The sequence below is a fragment of the Scardinius erythrophthalmus genome (genome assembly GCF_964197995.2).
Source record: "Scardinius erythrophthalmus genome assembly, chromosome: 17".
Taxonomy (NCBI): Eukaryota; Metazoa; Chordata; class Actinopteri; order Cypriniformes; family Leuciscidae; genus Scardinius; species Scardinius erythrophthalmus.
This window is the reverse complement of record NC_138237.1, coordinates 31,273,634-31,299,211: the sequence shown is the minus strand read 5'-3', so window position 1 is coordinate 31,299,211 and position 25,578 is coordinate 31,273,634. Positions and strand designations below refer to the sequence as shown.

Here is a 25,578-nt window from a genome sequence, read left to right as displayed (position 1 = left end):
TTGTCAAGGCGGAGAAATGCGTTTTTCATGCACAGTCTGTTCCTTTTCTAGGGTACATCGTCTCGTCTGAGGGAGTGCGTATGGATCCTGACAAGGTTAAGGCTGTGATAGATTGGCCAAGTCCAGATTCCCGTAAGGCCCTACAGAGGTTTCTGGGGTTTTCCAATTTTTATCGGCATTTTTATTCGCAATTTCAGCCAACTAGCCGCGCCTCTGACTGCCTTGACCTCCCCCAGAACGACGTTCAGGTGGTCCGATACAGCGGAAGCTGTATTCGCCAAACTGAAAAGCCGCTTCGTTTCGGCTCCCATCCTCGTTGCCCCTGATCCATCACGTCAGTTCGTGGTGGAGGTCGACGCGTCAGAGGTGGGGGTAGGAGCAGTTCTTTCCCAACGTTCTTCCACAGACGACAAGATGCATCCTTGCGCGTTTTTGTCTCATCGTTTATCACCTGCCGAACGTAACTATGACATTGGTAATAGAGAATTGTTGGCAGTCAAGTTAGCGCTGGAAGAGTGGCGTCACTGGTTAGAAGGGTCAGGGGTACCTTTTATCGTATGGACCGATCATAAGAACCTAGAATATATCAGAACCGCCAAAAGACTCAACTCTAGGCAGGCTCGGTGGGCACTTTTTTTCGGACGTTTTGATTTTTCTCTTTCGTACCGCCCGGGTTCCAAAAACATCAAACCCGATTCCTTATCTCGTATTTTTGACCAATCCGAACGCCCGTCTACTCCCGAGTGTATTTTACCCGAGACATTAGTGGTCTCCACTCTCAGATGGGAGGTCGAATCGAAGGTCATGAAGGCCTTAGAAGGGGTAACGCCTCCGCCCGATTGCCCACCGAATCGTTTGTTTGTGCCAGAGGGGTGTCGGTCCGACGTCATTCAGTGGGGTCATTGTTCCAGCATAGCATGTCATCCAGGGGTAAATCGCACCAGTTTTTTGGTTAGGCAACGATTCTGGTGGCCATTAATGGCTCGCGACATCCACAGTTTTGTTTTGGCTTGCTCAGTTTGTGCCACTGGTAAGACTTCCAATCGACCCCCGGATGGGTTACTCCAACCGCTGTCTGTCCCTTCGAGACCCTGGTCCCACATTGCGCTAGATTTTATTACCGCCCTCCCGCCCTCCCAGGGCAAGACGGTCGTTTTGACTGTCGTGGACCGGTTCTCGAAGGCGGCTCATTTTATTCCCTTGCCCAAATTACCCTCAGCCAAGGAAACAGCGGTAACTGTCATAGATCACGTCTTTCGCTTACATGGCCTCCCGATGGACGTGGTTTCCGACAGGGGTCCCCAATTTGTGTCCAAATTTTGGCAAGAATTTTGTAAGTTACTGGGGGCGACTGTCAGTCTCTCTTCGGGGTTTCATCCTCAGAGCAATGGTCAAACGGAGAGAGCCAACCAAGATCTGGAGAGTTGCGATGTTTGGTTTCCAAGAATCCTTCCTCCTGGAGCCAACAACTCTCTATGGTGGAGTACGCCCACAATTCATTACCAGTGTCATCCACGGGCCTTACTCCGTTTGAATGTAGTTTAGGTTACCAGCCACCAGTTTTTGCTAGTACGGAATCCGAAGTCGCGGTCCCCTCCGCTCACGCCTTCGTCCAGAGGTGTCGCCACACTTGGACTAGAGCCCGTGAGACTCTTCTCCAAGTGGGGGCGCGCACCAAGGCTAAGGCCGATCGCCACCGGTCGAAGCCTCCCGTATACGTCGTTGGTCAAAAAGTGTGGCTTTCAACCAAGAACATTCCTCTCCGCTCCGTTTCTAATAAACTTGCTCCCAAATTCATCGGCCCGTTTCCTGTCACCAAGATCATTAGTCCGGTGGCAGTCCGTCTCAAACTTCCTCCTGCGTACAGGAGAATTCATCCCGCCTTTCATGTGTCAAAGATTAAACCTGTGTTTTGGGCATGCATTAATCCGCCAGTCCCGGTCCCCCCCCCCCGCCGCGTCTCGTAGATGGGGAACCAACTTATTCGGTTAACCGTATTCTGGACTCGAGAAGGAGGGGACGCGGATTTCAGTACCTGGTGGACTGGGAAGGTTACGGTCCGGAGGAGAGAAGTTGGGTTCCCGCCAGAAGGCGTTCCTAGGGGAGGGGGTACTGTCACGGGTTCATGAATTCACTGTCTCTCTCTCGTCTAACGTGCTGTTGTGTGTGTGTGTGTGTGTGTGTGTGTGTGTGTGTCTGTGGGCGTGGTCACTGATCATCAGTGATCAGTAGCGCCAGCTGGTTTCAATTGTATGTCTCTATATAAGCTCAGTAACTGGTGTCTCATGTTGTCAGATCGTTGTGGTTTCCCGGTGTGTTTCCCGTGCCTGTTCCTGTGTTTCCCTGTGCCGTTTTGGATCTTCCTGTCTTCGTCGTGTCTTCCTGGATTACCTGCACTCTTCTCAAGATCATCGAGCACTTCACGAGGGATCACCATAGGATTACTGCACCAGCACCAGTTGCCCACCGAGGTCCCTGCGGCACTATTCCACCAGCGTTTGTGTCCGTCCACTTGTCCCGGTGTGTTGGCGTTCATCTGTGTGCTGTGTTTCTGACCATCTGTGTGTTTTCAATAAAGAGCGTTGTTGCATATACATCCTGTCTGTCATCCGTTACAATATTAAGCCTATCCTCAAAGCTGAATATTTTTACTTAAAAAATTATAAAACAACGCTGTCAATATGAAATACATACAAATTCCCATTAGTTCATGTTGTTAAATACATCAGTTAGGGGATAGAATATACAGTTTGTACAGTATACAAATCATTATTTATATGGAAAGTCACAATTAAAAAAATTGGAAACCCAATGTGTGTGTGCGTGTGTGTGTTCAGTGTTTAAAGAACACTGAATATTAATGTCCAATGAATTGGTTTAAAGCAATGTTAACAATTTACAATAAGGTTCCATTAGTTAACATTAGTTAATGCATTAGTTAACATGAACTAACCATGAACAACATCTCTGTTCAGCATTAGTTAATATTTGTTAACGTTAACTCACACATATACTAATGCATCAATTCACATTAACAGCACGATTAGTTAACATTAGTTAATGCATTAGTTAACATGAACTAACCATGAACAATACCTGTAAATAGATTTACTGTTTTGTAAGGTTAACTTACTGTACATTTTTACATTAGTTTATGTAGCAGTTGACACACACTAAGTATGAACATTTCTAACTCACCATGTTACTCTAAATGTAAAAATACTGTTGTGTACCTTATCAACACTCTTTTATATATATAAGGCATTGATTTGTTGGTAAACATAATTCTACAGAGGAAAAATATGTTGTTCATGTTTATACGCACTTTATTACCTGCATTCAAATAAGTATTTATTGAATTGAGTGAACCTTATTGTAAAGTGTACACTATTTCAACATTAACTGATGTGTTACTAACATTTGTAAAGAAAAATGAAACAAAAGCACGCACATCAGTCTCAAAAGGGTGCTCGACTAAAAAACCAACAAGTAAAGAATAAAGTATAAAGTCGGCAACACCTAAGCTCCAAAATTATCAAAAATATTTATTTTCAAGACAACTATCGCATAGCGTACGTACGTTACGTTTTCTTCCTTTGGAAGAGCCTGCGTGCTCGAAACGTAACGTACGCTATGCGATAGTTGTCTTGAAAACTAGATGTACCGCATGGCGGTACAAAATATGACCGCCGCTCAGGCCTGCACTGGCTTTCCACAAAAATAAATGACGTGGAGCAATTTGGCTGTATTGCGTGTTTATGTATATACCTAAAAAAAGTAGTAGTATGTGCATGTCTGTCTGTGTGTGTGTGTGTGTATGTGTGTGTGTTTGTGTATGTGTATGTGTGTGTCTGTGTGTGTGTGTGTAAGTATGCGTGCGTACATGTGTGTGCGCGTGTGTGTTTGTGTGTGTGTGTCTGTGCATGTGGATTTGTATGTGTGTGTATGGGTGTGTGTCTGTGCGTGTGGTGTGGATGTCAGTGTGTGTGCATGCTTGCGTTTGTTTGTATTCCTGCATGTGTGTGTGTGACAGTTGGGGTTGCCAACTTCAGAAAAGGAAAATGCAGGACAATCGTGGTTATTTATAGGAAAATGAGGGACACTCAAAATATTTGTACTGTATCACACAGTGTACGTCATTTCAGTGTCTGCAGTTAAGTTTGTGTTTAAAAGGTTATCAGACATAAACACATTTGTATTGCTTAACCTATTTATGTATTTAATTCTAAAAATAATTTTAATGTCATACATGAAAAAAGTCACATTACAAACAAACCATAGTTCAAAATAACAGCATTTATCTAAAATAGAAAGCTTTTTTAACATTATACACTAGGCTTACAGTTCAAAAGTTTGGGGTTAGTAAGATTATTTTTTGGGAAAAAAAAATAAAGAAAGTAATTGCCTACTTTTATTCAGCAAGGATGCATTACATTAATCAAAAGTGACAGTTAAGGTAATGTTACAAAAGCTTTCTATGTACTTTCTAAAAGCTTTAAAACATTAATAATAATCAGAAATGTTTTTTGAGCATATTATTTCCTCAGGTAGATTACATGTTTTCTTGTGTGGCTGGATGTTAGACTCATGAACAATAATCACGTTGTTTGCATTCGCCAAAATTGATTAGCCGAAATCAAAACGTGGACAGTGAAAGGAAATTACCGTTAGCGTGAGACGAGTCTGGCTTGAAGCGGAAGCGACCAGACGGCAGAGAATGTTCGCAAATCAAACAATGATTTGTCTCAAAACAGTGATTAAAAAAAGCTGTGATTGGATGATGACAGGTGTCGGTGATCATTCTCAAGTGTCGTGGTCAGCACTGCTGCTGTTGCTGTTGTATCAGTCAGTGGTTTATCAGCTTGTCAAAAAATGGGACACGGGAGGTCACGCACGGGACAAATAAATTAGGCCCAAAATACGGGACGTCTAATTCGGGACAGTTGGCAACCTTAGTGACAGTATCATCCTATCTACAGGCTGATGAGTGTACAGTCACTAAATGTGCACATAAATGAATTTATTTTATACCCCCCCAGTGATGAAATTCTACGAAACTTAGCATACCCCCAGAGGATGTCAAGTTAATCATACACATGAAATATGGTGCAGTTCTGAACATCTCAACTGAAGATAGGGGCGATTAAAGCAGAATAATATTGCATTTTCATTTTTTATGGGAGGGGCGCAAATCACAAATGAGTGATTATGGGCTAGGTTGATGTGGGCCCTTAAGAGCAACATACCATAAAAATTTCTTCATCCTCGGTGCCACGGTTCAGGTGGTTATTTAGGAAAAACTGCATTTTTTGGGTTTGGGGGGGCCCAGTGCGGGGGGGGGAGTGGCCCCCGGGGACCAAACGAAATTTTTCCGTAAAAGTGTAGTGGGGCTACATGCCCACCAAATTTCATGTTCCCCGGTGTTTCGGTGTCCCTGGTATCGTTGACGAAAAATTTACGGGGGCCCCAGCGCAGGGGGGGAAGTGGCCCCCGGGGACCAAACGAAATTTTTCCGTAAAAGTCTAGTAGACCAACATACCATAAAAATTTCTTCATCCTCGGTGCCACGGTTCAGGTAGTTATTTAGGAAAAACTGCATTTTTTGGGGTTTGGGGGGGCCCAGCGCGGGGGGGGAGTGGCCCCCGGGGACCAAACGAAATTTTTCCGTAGAAGTGTAGTGGGGCTACATGCCCACCAAATTTCATGTTCCCCGGTGCTTCGGTGTCCCTGGTATCGTTGATGAAAAATTTACGGGGGCCCCAGCGCGGGGGGGGGGAAGGTGGCCCTCGGGGACCAAACGAAATTTTTCCGTAAAAGTCTAGTAGACCAACATACCATAAAAATTTCTTCATCCTCGGTGGCACAGTTCAGGTAGTTATTTAGGAAAAACTGCATTTTTTTGGTTTTGGGGGGGCCCAGCGCGGGGGGGGAGTGGCCCCCGGGGACCAAACGAAATTTTTCCGTAGAAGTCTAGTGGGGCTACATGCCCACCAAATTTCATGTTCCCCGGTGCTTCGGTGTCCCTGGTATCGTTGAGAAAAAATTTACGGGGGCCCCAGCGTGGGGGGGGGGGGAGTGGCCCCCGGGGACCAAACGAAATTTTTCCGTAAAATTCTAGTAGACCAACATACCATAAAAATGTCTTCATCCTCGGTGCCACGGTTCAGGTAGTTATTTAGGAAAAACTGCATTTTTTTGGGTTTGGGGGGCCCAGCGCGGGGGGGGAGTGGCCCCCGGGGACCAAACGAAATTTTTCCGTAGAAGTCTAGTGGGGCTACATGCCCACCAAATTTCATGTTCCCCGGTGTTTCGGTGTCCCTGGTATCGTTGAATTTACGGGGGCCCCAGCGCGGGGGGGGGGGGGAAGTGGCCCCCGGGGACCAAACGAAATTTTTCCGTAAAAGTCTAGTAGACCAACATACCATAAAAATTTCTTCATCCTCGGTGCATCGGTTCATGTAGTTATTTAGGAAAAACTGCATTTTTTGGGGTTTGGGGGGGCCCAGCGCGGGGGGGAGTTGCCCCCGGGGACCAAACGAAATTTTTCCTTAGAAGTCTAGTGGGGCTACATGCCCACCAAATTTCATGTTCCCCGGTGTTTCGGTGTCCCTGGTATCGTTGACGAAAAATTTACGGGGGCCCCAGCGCGGGGGGGGAAGTGGCCCCCGGGGACCAAACGAAATTTTTCCGTAAAAGTCTAGTAGACCAACATAGCATAAAAATTTCTTCATCCTCGGTGTCACGGTTCAGGTAGTTATTTAGGAAAAACTGCATTTTTTGGGGTTTGGGGGGGCCCAGCGCGGGGGGGGAGTGGCCCCCGAGGACCAAATGAAATTTTTCCGTACAAGTCTAGTGGGGCTACATGCCCACCAAATTTCATGTTCCCCGGTGTTTCGGTGTCCCTGGTATCGTTGACGAAAAATTCAGTAAGGTGACGAAAAAAAAAAAAAAAAAACTTTGACAACCCCTATATGACCGCTTTCGCTAGCTACGCTAGCGGCGTAGCTAGCTGACCTAACTGACCTTAATGCCTTAATTTAACAAATTAGGAAAAATCCAACCTTCAAGGACACCAATTTTCTTTGTGAATGAATAATGTATCGTAAATAAATAAATATTCTTCCTTAAAATACAGGGTGTATAAGTTTGGACACCCCTATGTTAAATTCCCATAGAGACCGGCAGATTTTTATTTTTAAAGGCCAGTTACTTCATGGATATATAATGTATATATCAATGAATGGGACTATGGAAGAGGTGTTTCAAAAGAGTAAAAATAAGGATGATCTGGGAGTGAGCCAGCATGGTCAAGTTAGGTTGGAGAAATAATGGGCTTCGGGAGTTATCAGCTTTGTGTTTTAAAGGTGAGATTTTTGATGAATATCCTTCAACAGTCTTCCAAGAGGACCATTTTTGTGCCGATTTCCAAGCCAGTAAGTCCACTCTATCAGCTTTAGATGTTGTTTTAGTAAGTCCTCTGTCCTATTTCCTCTAAAGCCCTATTTGCACGGGATTAGTATTACCCCTGGACCTCTGTAATTAAGAAATTACCCCCTGACGTCTGTGTTTTTGGTGGCTCATTCACACGGGACAAATAAATGTCCGTAATTCCCTCGATTTTACGGACTTTAGTCAGGATATGACATCACAGCCGCGTAACATCCGCTCACCACAGTTTATTTATATAGCACATTTCATACACAATGGCAATTCAAAGTGCTTTACATAAAAGAAATTAAAATAATAAAAAGAAATAAGAATAATTAAAACAGTTAAGAAAAATAAAATAATAAAATACAGTACAGTACAAACAGTCGGACGAACATTGGCACAGTGCTCATTCAGTAAATGCATAGCTAAACAGATGTGTTTTGAGTCTAGATTTGAATGTGACTACAGTAGGAGCACATCTGATCTCCTCTGGAAGCTGGTTCCAGCTGCGGCTGGCATAATAGCTAAAAGCAGATTCACCATGCTTAGAGTGAACCCTTGGCATTTCTAGCTGATATGATCCTAGTGATCTGAGTGATCTGTTGGGTTTATATTCAGTGAGCATATCTGCAATGTATTGAGGTCCTAGGCCATTGAATGATTTATATACCAGTAATAATACTTTAAAATCAATCCTAAATTTAACTGGGAGCCAGTGTAAAGACCTGAGGACTGGTGTGATATGTTCATATTTTCTAGTTCTGGTCAGAATCCTGGCTGCAGCGTTCTGTATGAGCTGCAACTGTCTTATGGTCTTTTTGGGAAGGCCAGTGAGGAGTCCATTACAATAATCCACCCTGCTGGTGATGAAAGCATGCACAAGTTTCTCTAAGTCTTGTCTGGAAACAAAGCATCTAATTCTTGCAATATTTTTCAGATGATAGTATGCTAATTTAGTTATTGCTTTGACATGACTACTGAAACTAAGGTCTGACTCTAGTGTCACACCAAGATTCCTGACTTGATTTTTAGTTGTTTGACCCCTAGAGTGAAGGTATGCATTCACCTTGAAAACTTCATCTTTGTTTCCAAATGCAATGACTTCAGTTTTGTCTATGTTTAACTGAAGAAAGTTTTGACACATCCAACTTTTGACTTCATCAATGCATTGGCACAGGGAGTCAATGGGGCTGTAATCGTTAGGCGATAGGGCTAAGTAGAGCTGTGTGTCGTCTGCATAGCTGTGGTAAGCAATTTGGTTCTTTCTCATTATTTGGCTCATTGGGAGCATATACAGGTTGAACAGGAGTGGCGCAAGAATTGAGCCTTGAGGGACTCCGCATGTCATGGATGTCCACTCAGACTTATGGTCTCTATACTCACATAATAACCTCTGCCATCTAAGTATGACCTGAACCATTTTAGGACTATCCCAGAAAGCCCCACCCAGTTTTCCAGCCTGTCAAGAAGTATGTTATGATCGACAGTGTCAAATGCAGCACTGAGGTCGAGTAGCACCAGCACTGATAGTTTGCCTGAATCAGTATTTAAGCGAATATCGTTTATTATCTTTATGAGCGCTGTCTCTGTGCTGTGGTGTGGTCGGAAACCAGACTGAAAATTGTCAAAGGATCCATTCGAGCTTAAGAATTTGTTCAGCTGATTGAAGACAACTTTTTCAATGATCTTGCCTATGAAAGGAAGATTTGAGATCGGCCTATAGTTGCTTAATATGGTCTTATCCAGATTGCTCTTTTTCAGGAGGGGCTTGACAACTGCAGTTTTCAGGGAGTTTGGAAAACTCCCAGAGAGAACTGAGACATTTACCACTTCTAGAAGATCTGCTTCTAAACTGTTTAACACACTTTTGAAAAATGATGTGGGAAGTGTGTCAAGAGCACAGGTTGATGTTTTAAGGTGTTGTACGGTTTCTTACAAAATTTTGCCATCAATTTCTTTGAAGTCAGACATAGTAACTACTTTCTCAGGTGGTTTGATCTGTCTGACCTCAGTGCAACTCAAGGATGTGCTGATCACCTTTCTGATATTACTGGTTTTCTCAGAGAAGAAAGAAGCAAACTCACTGCACTTGTTGTCTAAGAGCATTTCACTGGGAATCTGGCTTGGGGGGTTTGTCAGTCTCTCTACAGTAGCAAAAAGAGTGCGTGTGTTGTTTAAATTACTGTTTATAATATTTGAGAAGAAAGTCTGTCTAGCTTTGCCTAGTTCCATATTGAAAGCATGAAGGCTGTCTTTGTAGATGTTATAATGGACTACAAGTTTTGTCTTCCGCCACATGCGCTCTGCTTTTCTGCATTGTCTTCTCATATGTTGCACTGCTGTTGAGTTTCTCCAAGGTGCTTTTTGTCTGCCACTCTTCTTCCTGACTTTAACAGGAGCAATATCATCAATTACACCTTTAACTTTTGAGTTAAAAGAATCAAGGAGAAAATCAACAGAGTCTGCAGATATGCTTGGTGTTAAGGATATAGCCTTCATAAATAGTACACTAGTGTTCTCATTTAAGCATCTCTTCTTGACAGACACAGTGTTAGCTACTGGCCCATTCAGTCTGTGTTCGATCACATTCATCACATTTGGGGATTCCTCATTTACATTCATTAGTACTTCAAATCTGTTCTCAAGATGTATAGGCGGTGGTTGGAGACCAGTGTTTGCAATCCTTGTCAGAGCTGTATCTGGGGTAGAGGATGCTACTGCGGCAATATGTGATGCTCGTGACAATCTGATGTCTCGAGTGCTTTTTGGTCTCGCTCCCTGTTTGTGCCATCGATTAGTAAGTCGATCGGCTTGTTTCTCTACCTGTCGAGGAGCACTAGTTTCATGGGACTCACCGGTATGCTGAGGGTGTCCATGACGAAGCTCTGTTGTGTGCTCCATCTGGTTTAGTGGTCCCGTAAGTAACTTTGTTTCGAGAACTGCAATCCTTTGTAAAAGTCTGTGGCAGTTAGTGCAGCAAGTAGATTCTTGAACCTGAAGAGGCATTTTCTCTCTTATCCGTATGAATGTAGGCAGTTTTGTTTTCCTTTCCCGGAATGTAAGCTGGTCGGGTAAAAGAATTCTGCGTTTTTGTAGTAATCCAAACTTTGTTGTCTGAGCACTGTGCTGTTTGCTGAAGTTAAAATTAGGTGATAAAAGGAAATAAAATATAGATAAAATGTAAAAGCGATAGAGCAAAGCGCGGAGCAGTAAGCAAGAGCGTCCGAACAGTAGCTGAGCAGGAAGTGATATTATCACTTAATAATGATTAATATTCATTAAACACTTAATAAAAGTGTAAGGAGAGGCTCGACTACCTCCGTAGAAAGTACCACGACTGCCTAAAAAATAACAGAAAAACAGGCTCGGAGCCAGTTAAATGCCCATATTTTGAGGAGATTGACGCTGTTTTAGGTAAGACCTGTTCAAAACTTTTCAGTAAAATTACAAATAAATATTTTAGCTACTGCGGTGACTTGGCTGTTAGCTAATTGCTAACGTCGATTCGGCTGAATGTTTTCACATTTCTTATAGGCTGTTGACCCATGAACAACCCAGGAGACATGAGGACAGATAACGGGGGAAGTTCAGAAGATGAAATATCTGAATGTAAGTTACAACAGGTTACTATGAGAGGGCTGTTATTACTACTTTACTATACTTGATCATATTGAATGATACTACCTCGGATGATTGTGCTTTTCTTTGGTTCAACAAAGTGCCAGTGCTGTAAAACCTCTTTTGTTTTTGAAGCGGAGTCTTCCAGGAGTCCTGCTGACCTCTCAAATTCCTCAAGGGACAATGAAGCTGAGGATAATTCCTTCTGTGTAGCATCTAACCCCAAAGTAGCAACACCTAGTGTTGCTGCGGAACTCAAGGCACAAGGTAGGCACTTGCATATAATCTCAAAACAATCATGCTCCTGACCTAATATATCTAATAACATAATATCTGTGCTATATTGACCTCTTTGTTGATGTATATGTTTGACACATTACTTTAGGGCATCGCACAAGGAAAGGAAGAAAAAGTCAGATACTAGAGGCTCTGGACAAAGGTCTGGACCGTCTCATTCAGGAGGACAGTTCTCATAATTATGAAAAGGAGAGGTTCGAGTGGGAAAAAAATGTGGAGAAGAACAGGATGGAACTGGAGGCCAATGCCACACGTCTCACCTTTTATGGCTCCTCACCACTCACCATATTTTCAGGGCCCATCAGCTGAGGGGATGGATTTTTCATCCTCAGCTTCTGGTTCATCTAATCACACATCATCATTTAATATGCTCCACTACAATGATTCATAACTAGCCTCATTAAGGAAAAGTAATTGTTATCTTCATGTTTTAAGTTATGTTCTGATGTTTGTAAAATATACTTAAGTAATAATAAGTTATTACAATGCGGTAATACGTTTCATATACAAACTGCACACATTTTCACGTTTTAAGTTATGTTCTGATGTTTGTAAAATATACTTAAGTGATAATAAGTTATTACAATGCAGTAATACGTTTCATATACAAACTGCACACATTTTAACACCAAACCTGAAAATGTTTTTTATTTTACAGTAAAGAGTAAAAGTTTTTTTGCACAATTGTTCTTTTTGTTAGAATGTTTACATTTTATATTTGGAAAGAACAAACTTTTTTTGGCAGTAACTTTCCAATTGCTTCCATGCAATTGTTTGCATGGAGCTTCCATGTTGAGCCAAAATGCTTAGTTTAACGTTTCCATGACAACGGTCCGAGTTGAGCTTCTGGTCACGTCTTTACTGTAGTTTGTTTTCTCTTGTGCAGCACTTCATAGTTTTTATTCGAGAACAACTATAATCGGATTGGAGTAGGGCATATCGAGAGATGTTATTGTTTTTTATTTTACAGTAAAGGGTAAAAGCTTTTTTTGCACAATTGTTCTTTTTGTTAGAATGTTTACATTTTATATTTGGAAAGAACAAACTTTTTTTGGCAATAACTTTCCAATAAAATGTTGGATAAAATAGAAATTGACTGCATTGTTTGACTGATATCCAACATTTCATGGTCTTCATTTTATTGTCTTGTGTTGATGTGGGCTACCAGGGCTTCCCGGATGTTCTCTGCTGTGGAGAGGCCAGGTAAGTCAGGCTGCTCTGGTACTGTCTCTGGCTGCACCATCATGTCTTCTGGGTGTTCCTGGTAAGCTACCTTCTGGATTTCACAGAAGTTGTGCAACGTTATACATGCGACCACAACATGTTTAACATCATTTATATTCGAGTCGTTTCTTTTCATAATGCTTCGCCAGTGGCCCTTAAGGCGACCAAATGCATGTTCAACATGAATGCGAGCGTGGCTCAAGCAGGCATTAAAGGCAACACTTGGTCCTCTCACTGTGCCTTTAGGAAATGGCTTCATTATGTGTCTGGTCAAGCTGTATGCAGAGTCGCCCACAATCAAAGGAGGAATGTCAACACCTTGGATATTCTTTGTAATAGGAGTGAAAAACATATGCATCGTGGCACTTTCCAGGCCAGCCAACATCAAAGTCAAGGAACTTGTATGTGTGGTCAACTAGTCCTTGCAAAACAACACTGTACCACCCTTTTCTATTATAATAGTCTGTGGGGTAGTTCACTGGGGCAATTACAGGGATATGTGTGCCATCCAAAGCGCCCGCACACATTGGAAATCCTGTCTTTTTCTCAAAACCTGTCATGATGGCTTGGATTTCTGGAATTGTTTTTGGCCTCTTGACAAAAACTCTTCTGAGAATGCTCAATGCTTCACACACCTCCCAAAATGTTACAGGCAGTGCTGGTCCCAATACCAAAGAGATTAGCCACAGCATGGAACTCCACATTACTGGCAAGCTTGTAAATATTAACTGCAACTCTCTTCTCTAAAGGCACAGGATTCCACATGTTGGTGGTTTGGGGGGTGACATGGGGGCGCACATGGTCACACAGTCTGTTGAATGACTCTCTAGGCATTCTAAAGTTGAGGTTTGCTATAACAGAAAAAACAGAGAGAAATAAGAAACACAGAAAACACATTTCACTTCTATCATAGCCTTAATTTTTAACCATTCTACTCTCTAAATGTCACAATTACAACAACAACAATCACACTGAAATAACCAAATCGTTGCTGGCTTTACTTAAGTTACTATGGTTAGGTTGCTTTTAGCTAATGTTAGCTACTATAACGTTACAGTAAAAAACATTCCTTTACCCCTTGCTGCGATGCATGTCATCCATTTGATCATCTTTCGAGATTTAGCTCTTCTTGGTAGCTGCCCATCTCTTTTAAGTCATCTCCGTCCACTGTAATACGACCCTCTTGGCCCAACACTACCACAAAAAGCGCCCTAACTTTCCAAAAGAGCTTCCATGTTGCGCCAAAATGCTTAGTTTAACGTTTCCATGACAACGGTCCGAGTTGAGCTTCTGGTCACGTCTTTACTGTAGTTTGTTTTCTCTTGTGCAGCACTTCATAGTTTTTATTCGAGAACAACTATAATCGGATTGGAGTAGGGCATATCAAGAGATGTTATTGTTTTTTATTTTACAGTAAAGAGTAAAAGCTTTTTTTGCACAATTGTTCTTTTTGTTAGAATGTTTACATTTTATATTTGGAAAGAACAAACTTTTTTTGGCAATAACTTTCCAATAAAATGTTGGATAAAATAGAAATTGACTGCATTGTTTGACTGATATCCAACATTTCATGGTCTTCATTTTATTGTCTTGTGTTGATGTGGGCTACCAGGGCTTCCCGGATGTGCTCTGCTGTGGAGAGGCCAGGTAAGTCAGGCTGCTCTGGTACTGTCTCTGGCTGCTCCATCATGTCTTCTGGGTGTTCCTGGTAAGCTACTCTTCTTGGTAGCTGCCCATCTCTTTTAAGTCGTCTACGTCCACTGTAATACGACCCTCTTGGCCCAACACTTCCACAAAAAGCGCCCAAACTTTCCAAAAGAGCTTCCATGTTGCGCCAAAATGCTTAGTTTAACGTTTCCATGACAACGGTCCGAGTTGAGCTTCTGGTCACGTCTTTACTGTAGTTTGTTTTCTCTTGTGCAGCACTTCATAGTTTTTATTCGAGAACAACTATAATCGGATTGGAGTAGGGCATATCGAGAGATGTTATTGTTAATATAGTTTTAATACAGACGTAAAATGGACTGTTAAATGGCTAAACACACACACACACACACACACACACACACACACACACACACACAAACATCCGCTGTGTGTTATTCAGGATAGAAATATAGTTTAATGTATGTAACTCAGATTTGGGTTTGACCTTCCTGTATGCTCGTTTATTAATTTGTTTGATCATATAATTATGATTTTCTAGTGTTGAGCTCTGAAATGTATTTGTGAAGAATGTTTCTCCAGGGGAATTGCCTTCCCCCCACCCACTTTGTTTTATTGCATTACGGAATGTCAAGCAACGGAGCTTTTAGGAGTGGAGCAGAATTAAAGTGTTAATCTTTCCTCCTACTTAAATCCTACATTTTCTATATGTATAACCACTAAAGAAATGTAAGAGAGAGAGAATGGAGGGTCCTTTCAATCAAACTTTTGACAGGTTTATTGCTTTATGACCCTCTAAGCCCCGCCCCCTTTGACCGTGGGAATTTCCCACGCTAGCTCCTCCCACTTATGGGCTGTACGTACACACCGTGGGAAAATCGGACTTACGCCACACCTCCTTATGGGTTGAACATCTGAAGCGTGAGAAATTTCCCACGCTCAGTAGTTCTAAACAGTGTATATTTAAAACTTTTTTAAGAAATAAAAACATAGTCAAGAGTGTGAGATCAGTGTTTTTTATTAAAGAAGACAGATGTACATTCATCACTTTAAACGTTAAACTTTTAAGGTTAAAAAACATTAAAACATTAATGAAATGAGTTGAAATTGCATTTTTTCCTCTAAAAATAGTTATTAAAAAATGAGATGTTAAAACATTAAAACAACATTGACAAAAAGATAATTTTTAAAATCTTGACTTGTAAGCATTTAATTTTCACACAGTATTTTGTAAAACTTTTTACATAAAACACAAACACTGTTAAAAAGTGTTACGTTTTTACATACCAATTGTTAAAGGAGTCAGAGTTTAAAAGATACAAAAGTGTTTTGTTGTAGTGGAGCAGAGTGGACAGCGTCCTCTCACTCCGGAGCCCAGTCAGAAATGAAGCTCTCTGACCCTTCCAGAGAGACAGACCCAAACTCCGCCCCTATCCCACCAACAACAGATGTCATCGTGGGAATCTCCCACACTCCCTTCAAGCTCCCAAATTGAAAACACATCCGGTCATCTTGGTGGCCGAACTTAAATGACCAAAGAAAACCGATGCAACGGCTCGAAGAGACCACACCCCCTAACACACCCCTCTCAAAGCTGAGAGGTCAATTTTGATTTAAGGGTGTGTGTAAAAAATGACGTCACGTGGGAATCCCTCCCTCCCTCCCTCCCCACAACGTCACAGTCACATGAGATGTTTAAAAAGGAGCGCAAACTTACAGTGAAATACTACCTGTGATCTTACAAGATAATCTACAATGGCAATGGCTGCCCCTCCGAAAACTCCAGAGAGAAACATTGCTGAAGCTATGGAAGATTTGACTTTAGCTCCACGAAAAAAACGAGGAACGCACGGGCCATGCTTAACACAATTTCTTCACGAGCCGGAAGATTCTGTGATATATAGTTTTCACTTGTCTGTTAAAACGTTAAAAACAACGTGCTTTAAACTTTTTAAAAAGTGAAGCAATGTAGGCCTATTGGGTAACAGATCAGCGAGTTGTTTTTAATTAAACAAAAGTTTTGTTTTCCATATATATTTAAAACTTTTTAAAAACACTGTATAAAGTTAAAATGCAATGGTTTAGTATTCGTACATTTTACAACGTTGTCTGAAAAAAGTTAGAATGTGGTCCTTCACATACAGATTTAAAAAAGTGTTCAAAACAACATCAACTAAAATACAATATGCTACTAACGTTTAGTTTTAAGTTCCGTATTATACATCACTCATCGACGCTAGAAACATGAATGAGTATAGATCATGTGTGAAGCCGAGCCTTACACTAGATTTGTTTATAATTACACTAAATAACATTTATAAAAAAATAAAAACTCATGTTTTAGTTCATTTTGGACTTTTAGTGAAGTTAACAAATATTCACTAACTTACTGATTTATTCTCTCTTCGATAGGATAATCCACATCTCCCAATGGAGAAATCTGATCATTGTTTAAGAATGCGTTTTGGAGTAAAAAATAATGAATCTGTTCAAAACTGTGCTTTAAACTTTAAAACCGTGAAACGTAAGCGATAGGCAAACAGTTTTTTTCACAGACATGTAACACTTTCACATACAACTTTTTAAAATGGTACAAACCGTTAAAATACAAAGGTGTGGTATTTAAAACGTAGCCTATCAGAAAAATGTAAAACAAGTTAGAATGTTTTCCTTCACATACAGATTTTAAAACCTGTTAAAAACTAAAAAGTCAACGTTAAATCATTTAAAACAAGTTATAGAATGTCTTTCACGAACGACTTTTAAATACCAGAAAAATTTAAAATTATGTTTTTTAAGCAATGTTTCAAACGTGAGCATTTAATATATATCAAACAACGTTTTTAAGTAAAACTTTTTAACAATACGATTTGCTGCTAAGTTTTGTTTAGTTTTTAGCTAAAATATCTCTTTGCGCTCCGAAAGCACAACACGAATGAGAAATAGACTGGCCTGTGAAGCGAGTCTCCGCCCACCTAACACTCTCCCCAACGCGAGCGCATCAGAATTCACGTGTGCAGAGGTAGCTACAGATTTAAATGTTGGTAAATGATTAAACATAATAACTCTAGGTGCACGAGCCGTCTGTCGTCAACATGCGTGGGGTTTTATTCGTATACAAGTACACAAATAAACATCCAACTCTGTTCACAAAGTGAAAGAGGCGAATAATAGGAAGAGACCAAAAGTCGGTATAGCGTTATATCTCTTCTGCACAGCTCACGCATCTCATACGGACATACCCTCTACGTACATGAGCAGTTGTCATTCTACCTCAAATTGCCGTAAATCCTCCAAGTGACCGCTACAATGTGTATGCATTAACATATCATGCAACAGTAGTTAAAATGTCTCAAACTATTTTTAAAAACATTAATACAACTCTTGCTTTACAAAAACTGGTATTAAAACAGGGTAAACTAAATCTACAATTTTGTGTCCTTAGTTTTTTCAGTTAGTCATATAGTTATTTCTTTTTTATTCTCTATTTTTACAGACCTAAAATCAAGATGCTTCAAAGTAGGCTATGGATTGGAAGTAAATTACCAAAGACACAAACGACTTTGAACATTTATACATCAGTGTGTTGCTAATCAGAATTCTATATTCTTTAAATAAAGATTCATCTTTATTCATGCTTTAATTTCTTTAAAACAGTCTGATGACATGCAATATTTCTGTGGTTAATTGATTAGTAATGTTGCGAGAGGTTTCCTCATACGAGTAAAAAATGCTTTAGATGTGTTTGTGACAAAACATTGTATTCACTTAGACTTTTTGAATGTATTACTGATCCTTTTTTCTTCTGACCAACTTACATTTCATATTACCTGAGGCGTATCTGTTTCCTACAGTTAGCTGTAGGCCTAATGTTAGTGAACTCTAGGTCTTCTCTTTGTTCATATACGACAGTATTCACATGAATTGACTTGATTTGATAAAATTATGGTTTAAACCATCATCTTGACGTGAGACATTTACATTATATTATTATAGGCTACCGTCCTAGTTTTTAAATAGCGCTAAAATGTATATTTTACATTTGAACCCTTTATGCGGATATAGAATGCCGCACACGGTTCTCTGACATATCTTATCGTGTAAAACATCTATGTAGATCTAGCTAGCTAGGCTATGTTTTTAAAAATACCGCGAAACAAACACAAGGGCACATCTTTCTATAAGCGACCCTCAAAATCTGTGCATACAACAAAACACATGTATGTGTACAATGATTTATCAGGAAATTACTTTTATTTGAAGAAAAAAATTAAAATCAGCAGGTGGTTGATAACTATTGAAGCTAAACACCCCTGAATTCGGTAATGCTATACTGATATCACGTTTTAATTTTAACTCAATTCATTTGAATGCGCTAAAGGTCTATAAACTTTAACATCTTAATAGTTGGTAAAATGAACTTAAAGCATAGGCAAAATGAAATACATCCTAACTAGTTTCTACATGCTTGTTACAGAACTTATGGCGTACAATTCACCCATGCATATGTTTAAAAATATATGTATATTTATATATGTAAATTTTTGGTGTAATTATAGACATCTCTCGGTGGCATATGCATAACTTCTCCATGACGCTACTTCTGATTCAATGTGGCATTATATGTAATCCTATACAGCTGTTTATGGCGTCATGATGACAACCCCTCCAGCGGGGCGGGATGAGCTGTTGTCCTGATAAATATTTCAGGACTTCGCACACAACCCCGGTTTGCCGGTCTATCATTTTCTTCACTACTTCAATGTATACTCGAAAGTATAATGTTGAAATAAAAATAAATAAATAAATAAAAAATGACAAACTTTTCTGTTGTGTCTGAGCTCATAAAAATATTATTATAATAGTATACATAATAATAATATTTAGAATAATTAAAAATATTTATAAAATATTTCAGAGATCCTTGTAAAGAGTTGCGGAATGTTTTCTGCATTTTAATTACTGTATTCCTGAGGTGGCAACCATTTCCATACCACGCCTGGATGCGCTGTGTCAGTGTCACGGACCACCAAGGCACATTGCGTCTCTGAAAAATGTGTGGTGATTTTTCAAATGATACAACTAATTTGCCCTCTGTGTACAGAACAGAACAGAAGAAAGGACATTTTGTAGTGTTCAACAAAATTCGTTTTTGTTCTTATAGCATCGGTTCCTGCTTCATAGGGGGAGGAACCACATACCCCCTACGTCGACCTTCTATCTGTTCAGGAGTTCATTACATTTTTTTAATAAGATTATGTGTTCTGTCATGGATGACTACTAGTCATGGGATGTCCCGCAGAGAGAAGGGCTTGAGTGGACACGCCCTGTGGTCACATTTTTATGTCTTCATCCAGAGTTTACCCCACCCACCGCCAACCTCCTGTCGTCCTCTCACTCTGCCTTTTCCCCGCTTCGCAACGTAGCCATCCTACAGCCCCTGCGACACCCGTAACATCGACCACCACGCCATCCGTTTCAGGCCAAACGGAGGAGCAGGGGTGGGTATACTTTAACCTGGATATGTCTCACCAGGATATGTCTCACCAGCAACCTCCGGCTTGTCACAGTCCTGACATGCGTTGGGAACAGGAACTCCTTGACACCTTTCAGAATTGGACTCTTGCTACAGTAACTCCATCCGAACTTTCCAATGTATCTAACGCGGCAATGCAACAGTGTGAAGAAAGGTTGCACACATTTGTCTACTGGCCCTCAAGAATAACTGTTCGACAAGACCAATTGGCTAAGGCTGGTTTTTACTATGTTGGTCGTCGTGATGACGTGAAGTGCTTTTGTTGTGGTGGTGGACTCAGATGTTGGGAGCCTGGTGATGATCCATGGGTAGAACATGCCAAGTGGTTTCCAAGATGTGAATACCTGTTGGAAGAAAAGGGCCAAGAGTTTGTTCATCAGATTCAAGCAAGATTTCCAAGACTATTTGAACAGCTATTGACTAATGGAGACAGCAACTCAAGAGAATTTGTTGATCCACCTGTTGTACACCTGGGTCCTGGAGAAGACCGTTCAGAGGATGCAGTGATGATGAACAATCCTGTGGTGAAGTCTGGTTTAGAGATGGGATTTGAGCGCGGCCTGGTGAAGCAAACCGTTCAAAGCAAAATTCTCGCAAGTGGAGAAAATTACAAAACCGCTCAAGAGTTGATGTCTGATTTACTAAGTGCTGAAGATGAGAAGAGAGAGGAGGAGCGAGAAAGTGAGTTTCTTACTTTTCTTAAGAAACATCATCTTGCCATGTCACAGCAGCTAAAAAGCGTGCAGAGCTTAATGGACCATCTTCTAGAGGAGAACATCATCTCACAGAAAGAGTATGACATTATTCGTAACTGCACTACAGTCAAGCAGCAGACAGGGCAGCTCATTGAGTTAGTCCTGTCGAAAGGAAATACAGCAGCAGAGGTCTTCCGCAACTGGATCAAGAAGAATGATGTCTGCCTGCTGAGAGAACTGATGGCCCAGACAAGTGAAGCTGCATCCCCGAGTCAAGATCTTTCAGACTTGCCTATGGAGGAACAGTTAAGAAGACTTCAAGAGGAGCGCACATGCAAAGTTTGCACGGATAAGGAAGTGAACATTGTCTTCATCCCCTGTGGTCACCTAGTTGTGTGCAAAGAATGTGCACCTTCTCTGCGCAAGTGCCCCATATGTAGAGGATTGGTCAAAGGCGCTGTCCGTACTTTCCTATCATAAAGTGAAGATATTTATCATCCAAGTAACAACAGTTTTTGGATGTTCAAATTTACACCAACTCTAATTGTTTCACATATAACTGTTGATTGTTAGATGATTTATCTAACAATTGAAATTGACGATAGGTTAAAATATTTTTATTTTTATATGTTAAATATTCTTTTCCCTCCTTTCACGTAAAAATACCACGTATCATCTGTAATTCATTAGCTTAACCATATTGTTTAGTGACACACACAAAATAACTGTGTAATAATAACAAAATAAGTGTAATAGTTAGACAAGTTTAAAGTGTAATACTCAACTTTCACGTCAATGTTTTGTATATAGCAGAAAGATGTTCTAAAATAAATATGATTTGTTTAGTCTTAAACACTCTCATACTAGAAGGACCGTCATTTAATTCTCTTTATGCAATATTTGTTCATGTTTTTCATACATTCCTATATGAACATGTTTGACCACGCTCTGTGACTATACACTTTTTGCAAAAACAGTACAAAAACAAGATGTAAACAGTGTAATGTGTAAAATGTCAATTCAAACGCTAAAACTGATCACTATAGTGGCTTTTCTGTATTTGTTTTAAATGACTCATGATGCATTTACTTTTAACCCAGTTGACCTCTAGAATTTAGGTTTTACCAAAGTGTGGAACTTTGTTTAACAGCCTCGAGCTTGGATGAATATGCCTCTCTCAGTGCAATAGTCAGATGTGATTCTGTTGTAATAGTTTAAGTGTAAAACAGCATGCACTTTGTGTAATTCATAGAGGGAAAAGTTGCACTAAATGAAGTATCAATTTAGTCAAACAGAAAGACTATCACTTAAATTCTTAATTGTCATTTATTTCTATAGACAGCTCTCAATGAAAAGTCTTCACCTAAAACATACGGTCCAACATACAAAATGTAAAACAGGGTCATCATTTGCATGCTTTTGTGAATTTATAATAAACTATGTTTTTGAAGCCTCTTTTCTTAGAGGTTTGGGTCTTTTGAATCTTACATGGATGTTTTGGACACGTGTGACTCTGTATAAAGATTATGTTTTAAAGTTAGTCCATAAGCACAACTATTTACACACATACGAAGTAGGAGAATATCTAACTGTATATTGTAGATTGTGAACACTCTATTACCCGTTTATTTGGGGTCAGAGAACATCCTTAGCTCATACGTTTCTTTAATTTGTGCAGGATGTTGAAGTGTTAGTTAAAAAAGGTATTAGTTAATAACAAACAAACAAACATTAAAACAACATGGAACCATGATATTAATATATAAAATATGGTATAATTACATGTTGAAGCATAGCCCACTCACAGTTTGAAAATGACTTCCATAATATTTTCTTTTAGTAAAGCTATTGTTGAAGATTTTATTATTTAGAAAATAAGTAATTTAACTGGTTTTTGTACACTATTATTTCCTTGTCTGTGGGTGACTTTGGCTGACTTTGGAACCTGAGAGCACAAGGTGTTGTTACAGCAGAAAATTCTATTTCAGTAATGTCACATGGTACAAAACTATTTCTCAAAATACCTATAGAATGTATTACCATGTTTGGGACAAGGAGAGGGTATATACGTTTGCTGGGCAATTTTTCTGGAGGGTCTTTCTGCAGAGGGACACTCGGCTTTGTTTGTTAATAAAGTCAAATTTTTTCTGATGTCAAATATCTTTGAAGTCATTCCCCTGAAAAGAATTAAACCACAACAAATGGCGCCCAACGTGGGGCTTGGCTTAGGAGCTGAAGGAGCCACAAAGGGATCGCTGGTGACTGACACAGACAACAGTGGCCGCTGTACTTTGAGGTGAGCAGTTTTTGCTTTTGAATAAGGTGTGTGTAAGTCACCAGTGGCCCGGATGTGGTAAGAAAAGCTTCTCCAAATTTAAAGAACTTAAAAAGTGAAAAGGAGTGTTTGATATCAGAAAAATTGCATGCATTGTCTTTGTAGATGTCAAGTAGTTGGTAAAAGCGTGGGGGGGCTCCCAAAAGTGTTTGCTAGTGCTTGTTTAATCCTGAGTGGATTCTATAACTACTGGTGATGCTGAATTAGCGCAAAGAGTTTTGACGTACGTACGTAAGGTTCTGTGTTTGTTCATCAAGTGGGCCGAGAAGGATGATGAGCAAAAAGCATGCACACAGGGGATTTATACTGATAAGGATATCAGTGGTTTATCTGTGCTTACTTTGAGAAGTATAGCATGTGCACAGATGGTTAGCTCACGGATACCGCTTTGTTAAACAAAGTTTTAACGAAGGACTGCTATGGGTGAAGCTGGAAAAATAGAGGTTTTAAAAGTCTATAGGTTTAGGTAGCGGTTACCGCCTTGAATGCATGTGCAAGGGTCTGCTCAGGCTATCTAAATCCTAGGAATAGGATAGTTAAAAGTGTCATTGTACTAAGGAGTGAATATTTTAATGTATTGTTCAGATCTGACAGAGAAGGGAAAAAAAGTGTGTTAGATCATGTTGGTGTGCCTGTAGGATCCTGTGACTGTGCCTGTGGTTGAAAATAAGTGACCTCTGACCCTGGTTGCTTGAAGGGACAGAGAATGTGTGAATGACCTGTGAATGAAGGGACTGAAATGGTGTGTATTAGAAAAAAAAAAAGAAAAGTAAGGGAAAACAATTGTTTCAAGATATTAGCTTAGCAGAATATAGTAGTATAAAATAAGTTAAAATAATAAGATATATAGTTAATCAATAAATGTAATGATAAATATTAATAGGTGAATACAAATAAGATTGCACGTGCTTAATATATTATATATTATATCTGAAGACGTCTAAAATTTGTATCTCGTTATCCCTGAAGACAGTGTGGAAAAAGTATTCCATTACAGATAAATAAGTTTGTGTTAAGAGAAAAATAACTGGTGCAGTGTGCTGAAGGTTAGCAAGATTGAGTGACCAAGTTTCAAAAGTCAAAAATACTTTACAGAAGTTGATGAGAGTAAAAAATAAGAAGAATTCCTTGATGATTGTTGAGAAACATACTAGATTATTGTGAACACAGCATGCAAATATAGAAGAAAGATTGAAGTCTGATTTTATGATAGGGAAAATTATTTAATTGAATTATTCTCAGATCAACAGAGTTATATTATTGCTGATATAGAAAAACAGAACTAGCTTGCTTTTTCCTGCAATGAAGAACTGCTTACTAATAGAATGAGGGAAATGCTATGGTCAACCAGTGAGATTTTTATATAAAAGAAATAGTGAAAAGATGCAGGTTAAAAAAAGTGGCATGTAAAAAAAGAGCTAATAGCTTATATGTAAGAGTTCAATTTGATTCATGCAGATCTCTGAGTATTCAAATTGCAGATGGAAACAGAGCCCTGTGGAAGCAACAAGAGGGCAAAGGGCAAAGACATGAATGCAGAGATACTGACGCAGAGAAGAAGAGAGAAGTGGGTGAGGGGTTCTCAGCTCCCCTCCTGAAGTTCAAAAAGACCCAAAAAGACTGAGTTAATGGAAAGACTGGAAAAGGTGAATCTTTCACTTGAGACTTTTCCTAAAGACAAAGACAAATCCTGAGATGCAAAACTGTTACAGGATTGATCAAAATCCCAAACTGAGAAGAGACAGAGAAGCAGCAGAGCCTATATTCCACTCTGCAATGGCCATTGAGTGACAGCAAGGCTGAAAAACATGTCAACGAACACTGATCTAAAAACAGAAGAACTGACCCTTACGGCACCACAGGTGTGACAAAACTAATGAACACTCCAGAGACTGCGTCAAATTTAGTTCATTATTATATTAACTTAATTCATTCTGATTATTCACTGGTCTCATGGCAATTCTTTATATTCTCTGCTAAACTAACCCTCTCTGCTTTTTCAATAGGTACAATTCCAGCTCTATAAAAAAAGAAAATACAGAGAAGTGGGTGCTCAACTCACAAAATAGTTAAAACTGAGGCTGGATTTGGTATAGTGAGGACAAATATAGGGATAAACGCATGATAGAATTATTCTCTGGCAAAGAAAAAGATAGACAAAAAATGTCAAAGAATTGTTAGTTTTGCTTGCAAAACAAAACACTGGTCACTCCATCTTGTTTTAATAATTTTCTAGAGATAGACTGGAGAAGAAATAACTCCAAAAGTCCAAAAATTATGAAATTAAAAATGCTGTCAAAACTGGGATAATGAGATGGAAATGTTATTGGCCATGGATCCAAGATTAGGCAGAGATCTCCAATTTTATTCTTAAAGAAGCTCATGAGCAAAAACAAAAAGAATATGAAAAAGTAGACCAAACAAAAAGTAAAATGCATTTGAGAAATTACAATTGGCTGTCTTACTCTCAACTGCACCATACTAAGGCCTATTATTCTGAAATATTTAATCTATTAGAGTTTGGGAAAAAACAAGAAAAAAGGGATTATAACAACAGTGGTAAACTAAGCATTAAGATAACTGACACTTCTGAATAGTGTTTGAATAGCTGTTGTGATGTTGTCTGTCAGACCTTTGGAATTCCACAGCTAAATTTGTAAGTTCCGCATTTAGAGCACAACCTGCGGAAGAAGAATGTGTGATGGCCGATGAGTGACTGATTATGAATGAGTGAGAGATGGTGTACACTAAGGCAAATCAATTATTTTGCCTACAGC

The 25,578-nt window shown here is 39.8% G+C and overlaps 1 protein-coding gene and 1 pseudogene across 2 annotated transcripts; both read left to right on the top strand.

The window, feature by feature from the left end:
* Window positions 1-9,180: 9,180 nt before the first annotated feature.
* Window positions 9,181-12,428, top strand: LOC308705612 (uncharacterized protein). Its single transcript, XM_081390700.1, has 3 exons — window positions 9,181-11,040; window positions 11,185-11,316; window positions 11,435-12,428. Exons 1-3 carry the CDS (start codon window positions 10,977-10,979, stop codon window positions 11,653-11,655), a joined length of 417 nt encoding a protein of 138 aa, XP_081246826.1. The 5' UTR covers window positions 9,181-10,976; the 3' UTR covers window positions 11,656-12,428.
* Window positions 12,429-12,524: 96 nt separating this feature from the next.
* On the top strand, window positions 12,525-20,946 carry LOC308706113 (baculoviral IAP repeat-containing protein 2-like; annotated as a pseudogene). Its single transcript has 3 exons — window positions 12,525-12,549; window positions 14,183-14,278; window positions 19,593-20,946. The product of its transcript is annotated as a baculoviral IAP repeat-containing protein 2-like (transcript).
* The last annotated feature ends 4,632 nt before the right edge of the window (window positions 20,947-25,578 follow it).